Consider the following 5,790-nt stretch of genomic DNA (forward strand, 5'->3'; position numbering starts at 1 on the left):
CCCGGGGCGGGGGGCCGGGGCCCGGGGACCCCCAGCCCAGCGAGACACACAAGCTGGTGGTCGTGGGCGGCGGCGGCGTGGGCAAGAGCGCGCTGACCATCCAGTTCATCCAGGTAGCGGGCCCTCACCCGGGAGGGTGCCCCCCGGAACCCAGAGCTGAGTCCTTTGGCCCCAGGGACCCAGAACTGAGCCCCGAGACCCCTATTTCCGCTTGACCCATCACTGAGACCCTCCTGTGAGGCTCTCTAATCTTAAAAGATCCCCTCAGATTGTGACTCTAAACTCCCGAGAGGCTGCACCCCCTACACGCGGGACCTTCCTCCTATACTCTTATCCTGATACCCACCATCCCTCCCCCCATTACCTAAGACCCTGTTTCCCGGCTGACCTGGCCCTGAACACCTCCAGGGAGCTCCCTACATACAGAACAGTCACCCCATTCAGACCCTAAGTACTCCCACGGGTCCCCCATCCCCTCGGTGCCACCTCCATCCACCCGGAGCCCTATCTCCCCCAAATCCTGACCCCAGCTTCCCCTCTGAACCACCCAGAGCCTCCCTGGGAAAACACCTGTGCCCGGCATCTTTGAGATTCTCCCAATCTGAATCCTTACTTAGCTCCTTCTCCAGCAACCTCCCCCAGAATCTAGAAATTTTGCCCAGACCTTGGCCCTGAAACTCTTCTGGCACTACCTAGTCCTGAGTCACCCTCTAACCCCTACTCTGAGAAAATTTTCTCCTCAGACCCAAGAGATTGGGGAAAAAAAAGATCTGCCCCTTGGCCATTTCAGAAATCTCCAAGACCCCAAGTCCTGGCAGTCCCCCAGTCCTCAAGAACCAGACCGCCACCCTCCCACTCCACTCTTCTATCTTGAGTTTTCTTCTGCTCTAACTCCCTGAACCCCTTTAGAAACCATGTATAGCCCCCAAATCATCTCCACGGAAGAAGTCACCAGATTCTTGACACCCCCCAAAAAGACCTGCTCTTTGGGATTTTCTCTGACCCTATAAATGCGCCTCAAGATCTTTAAGACTCTATACTATGCCAAACCTCCCAAGTGCCCCTGAGTCACCTCAGGGCTGGTCCCCAATTCTCACTCCTGAGCTTCTCTGGGTGGGCTCTGAAGACACACCCCGAATCCCCCCAAGAGCCCACAACCCTGCCCAAAACCTGGTCCCTACAGCCTCTCTCCAGGACAGAATGCAGCTACAGACCCCTAGCACCAAATCATCCCTTCTCTCCTGAAACTCCACCCTTGCCCAGGTAACCCCCACCCCACTCCCATGGAAACCCCTCTCCACCTCCCAGAAAACCTAGAAAAGTGCCCCTGATATGCTACTGCAGAGACCCTTGGACCACAGACCCCTCGGGCGACCCCAGCAAGTCCCCTTGCGGGAGTCCTGCCTGTATAGAGAAAGGCCCCAGCTCTGGGCCCCCTGCACCCAGGGGCAGTCCCAGAGCTGGCCAGAGGCCTGGCTGGAGGCAGCAGAACCCAGGCAGGAAGGGAGGGGCCAGCCCGAGGGTGGGGCACTTCTCCGCAGCCGGATTGGAACTGGGACCTTCCCCAGGGAGGAGGTGCTGGAGGCGGCCTGAGGAGGAGGAGGGGAACAGGGGAGAAGATGAGGAGGGAGAGATAGACACAGGCAGAGTCTGAACAAAGGCTCGGGATATCTGATATGTTAAATGTTTAACGGAGATTTTCTTTGATCTCACCAGTGCTGGATGGGTGTGCTGCTATTATTCTCATTTTTCAAGTGAGGAAACTGAGGCTCAGAGAGGGGAAGTGATTTGATCAATGTCACACAGCCAGGATGTAAGCGCTGTGCGGGAGATGTACTTGATACCCGAAAGAGAGGATCAAGATACTCAAAGAGAAGAGGGGATTGGAGGGTGGGGTGAGGGGGGATCAGAAACTCAAAGAGAAGGGGACAGAGACCCGAGAAAGGGGAGTAGAGACCCAGAGAGAGGTGGACAGAGATTTCGAGAGAGAAAGAGCACGCAAAGGAAGGCACCCCAGAGGCCAGGTCTTCATCCTCTCTGCCGGGGTACTGCAGTAACTATCCTCTCCCACCCTACCAGTCCTACTTTGTGTCTGACTACGATCCCACTATTGAAGACTCCTACACGAAGATCTGCACCGTGGACGGCATCCCGGCCCGGCTGGACAGTGAGGGCGGCAGGGAACGGAGAACGGATTGCGGGTGGTACCGGTGGGAGCTGGGGGCTCCTGGGGGTGACTGAGGACAGCCAGGTCTCCATGGCAGCCTCTCTCCTTATCTCCACAGTCCTGGACACCGCGGGCCAGGAGGAGTTCGGGGCCATGCGAGAGCAATACATGCGTGCCGGCCATGGCTTCCTGCTGGTGTTTGCCATTAACGACCAGCAGAGGTGAGAAGAGGTGGTCGGGGCGGAGCAGTGGGCGGGAGCAGTGGGCGGGACCTGAGCCGAGCGGCTGGCCGGCCCTCACGCCTCTGGCTTCACTCGCAGTTTCAATGAAGTGGGCAAGCTGTTCACGCAGATCCTCCGAGTCAAGGACCGCGACGACTTCCCCGTCGTGCTGGTTGGGAACAAGGCAGATCTGGAGACGCAGCGCCAGGTTTGGGGCTCCCCTCTGCCCTGGGAACCCCATCTCAGCCTGGGAAACTCCTTCTAGCCCACCTCTCCCCACGCCAGCATTCTCCTCTGGCTCCTGTGACCTCCGTTGTCACACTGCTCACCTAGACGTGTCACCGGCAAACTGGACCTTCTGGGTCCCCAGCATCTCCCAGCAGAGCGCCCAGGACACAAGGGTCCCCAGGAGAGGTGGCTGGACAGAACAAAAGCCAGCTGGTCCCCTCAGCCAGCCCTGACTCTGCCCCGTCCCTTCCTTTTTTCCCACTTGGACCCTTGCCCCAGCCTTGCGTTTCTCCCTTCCAGCCATCTCCCACCCCACCCTGGACCCCCTCCCTCCTGCTCACAGCCCTTCCATGGCTCCCCAGTTCTTCACCCAGGTGCCAGTGCTATGTCTCCTTTTTCTTTTTTTGAATCGGAGTCTCACTCTGTTGCCCAGGCTGGAGTGCAGTGGCACGCTCAAGGCCACCCCAGCTCCAACCTGTTGGGTTCAGGCGATCCTTCCACCTCAGCCTTCCAAGTAGCTGGAACTACAGATGCACGCCACCACGCCTGGCTAATTTTTTAATTTATTGTAGAGATGAGGTCTCGCCAAGTTGCCCAGGCTGGTCTCAAACCCCTGAACTGAGGCAATTCTCTCGCCTCTGCCACCCAGAGTTCTGGGATTACAGGACTGAGTCACTGCGCATGGCATGTGTCTCTTCCCTTCCCCACTCCCACCATATCCCTCACAATACTGTCCAAACAGACTCAGCTATTAGGCTAAGCCTTTGGGGATTTCCAGACTCTGGAGCTTCCCTGGCCTCTAACAGGAACACCCTCCCTTCATCTCGGCCTCTCTCACCCCTGGTTAGCTGATGCACAGTAGGGTGAGCATCCCTGAAACCTACGCTGACTCCGCACTGCGATGGCACCAAGCACCCCCCAACCCCCGTCTTCCTTGATGATCTCTGGAACTTTCCTTATTTATCTGTTTATTTGAGTTGGGGTCTCACTCTGTCTCCCAGGCTGGAGCGCAGGGGTACAATCATGGCCCACCGCAGCCTCTGCCTCCTGGGTTCAGGCGATCCTCCTGCCTCAGCCTCCTGAGTAGCTGAGATTACAGGAACACGCCACCACACTCAGCAATTTTTTTGATTTTTGTAGAGACAAGGTCTCGCTATGTTGCCCAAGCTGGCCTTGAACTCCTCCCACCTTGGCCTCCCAAACTGCTGGGATTACAGATGTAAACCACCGTACCCGACTTGGGATTTTTCCCTTTTTACTGGGTTTCCCACAGCAGGCCACCTCCCCTAGAGCATACAACATGCCTGTGTGCCTCACCCCTCTGGGGTCACCATGAACCCCAGGACCTGACTCCTACCCCCGTCTCCCCTGGCACCAGGTCCCCCGATCAGAAGCATTGGCCTTCAGTGCCTCCAACCACTTGGCCTACTTCGAAGCCTCCGCCAAACTGCGTCTCAATGTGGACGAGGCCTTTGAACAGCTGGTGCGGGCTGTCCGGTGAGCTGAGTCCCCTTCCCGTTGTCCTTGTCCCTGGCTCCTTGAAGCCCAAACTCACCGGCCTCTTCCGACAGGAAATACCAGGAACAAGAGCTCCCACCCACCCCTCCCAGCGCCCCCAGGAAGAAAGGTGGAGGCTGCCCCTGCGTCCTCCTGTAGCCGAGGCAAGAGAGAAGCAACCCGCACAAGCTCTTGGGACCAGCTGCCTTCGCATCCTGCTGTGTGACCTGAGGCCCTCGCAGGGCCTCCATTGCCTCATCTGGGTCTCCCAGGACACACTACACCCTCCTCCACCTTACTTCCTGGCCTCCTCCGGGCTATCACCACTGTGTGCCTTCTGCCAACGCCTCCTTTCCCCACCCAAGCCCCTGGTGGGGGTGAGGGGCTCTGGGTCACTGCTGTATATAACTTCCCTCCCCCAGAAAAATAAACATCACTGCCAATATTGAGAGGTGCTTTTTTCTTTTCTTTTCGCCTCTGCCTCCCAAAGTGCTCGAAGTGCTGGGATTACAGGCTCAATCCTGTAATTGTATTTGAATTTTTTTTAAATTAGCCAGGTGTGGTGGCATGCCTATGGTTCCAGCTACTTGGGAGGCTGAGGTGGAGGGATCATCTGAACCTAGCAGGTCAAGATTGCAGTGGCCGTGAAAATGCCCCTGCACTCCAGCCTGGGCAACAGAGTGAGACTCTGACTGGAAAAAAAACCCAAAAAACAAAAGACCTCAATTCCTGGGCCAGGTGTGAAGGCTCACATCTATAATCCCAGAACTTTGGGAGGCTGAGGTGAGAGGATTCTTTGAGGCCAGGAGTTGGAGATCAGCCTGGACAACACAGTGAGACCCATCTCCTAAAACATAAATACATAACCGGGCGCCGTGGCTCACGCCTGTAATCCCAGCACTTTGGGAGGCAGAGACAAGAGGACTGCCTGAGACTAGCTTGGTTAGCCGAGCAAGATGGCACATGCCTGTGGTTCCAGTACTTGGAAGGCTGAGGTGGAGGGATTGCCTGAGCCCAGCAGGTCGAGCCTGCGGTGGCCGTGAGTGTGCCACTGCCCTCCAGCCTGGGTGACAGAGTGCGACTGTGACTCAAAATAAACAAACAAACATACAAATACTCAGTTCCTCACCCACAACAGCAACACTTTAAGGCCCTATCATCACATGTGGCTAGTGGCTACCCTAATGGACAGAGCAAATACAGTTTTCCCCATCATTGCTGAAAGGTTTATCAGACAATACTTTTGGGAAGGTTCCAGGGCCTTAGACCTGCCTGGCCCCCTCCCACCCCTGATGTATATTGAGAAAGGCCTTTTGGCTGCAGGAGGGAGAAAGGACAGGTGGGTGGAATGGTGTCCAAGCAGCCATCTGGCAAGTTCTCAGTTCCAGAAAGTTCCATTGGGACTGATATCTGAATCTAACCCCTGAATCCAACTTGGGGTCAACACCCCATCTGAGCCTCTCTCCCAGGAAGGGCAGAAGTGCAGGGAGTCTTAAGTCCACAGCAAGCGAACAACAAATTTGTGTGGACACTCAAAGCTCATCCCTGTGCTGGGAATACCTAGACTCACCCACATCTGACCCTGAACCCCCATTCCCGTTATTTGCTTCCCTGAAAGCCCGGAGCCAACTGGAGACCACCCATCCACCCACCTCCCAAGTTTGTCTAACTGGCCAT

The 5,790-nt window shown here is 56.4% G+C and overlaps 1 protein-coding gene across 1 annotated transcript; it reads left to right on the top strand.

The window, feature by feature from the left end:
- Positions 1-2: 2 nt before the first annotated feature.
- On the top strand, positions 3-4,556 carry RRAS (related RAS viral (r-ras) oncogene homolog; the record flags this gene model as incomplete). Its single annotated transcript, XM_008048405.2, has 6 exons — positions 3-113; positions 2,080-2,167; positions 2,286-2,388; positions 2,488-2,596; positions 3,995-4,113; positions 4,188-4,556. Coding segments are annotated over 6 exons (615 nt in total), but the record flags the coding sequence as incomplete, so codon positions are not given.
- Positions 4,557-5,790: the final 1,234 nt, after the last annotated feature.

The sequence above is a fragment of the Carlito syrichta genome, unplaced genomic scaffold, assembly GCF_000164805.1.
Source record: "Carlito syrichta isolate Samal-C Ts95f unplaced genomic scaffold, Tarsius_syrichta-2.0.1 Scaffold123410, whole genome shotgun sequence".
Taxonomy (NCBI): domain Eukaryota; kingdom Metazoa; phylum Chordata; class Mammalia; order Primates; family Tarsiidae; genus Carlito; species Carlito syrichta.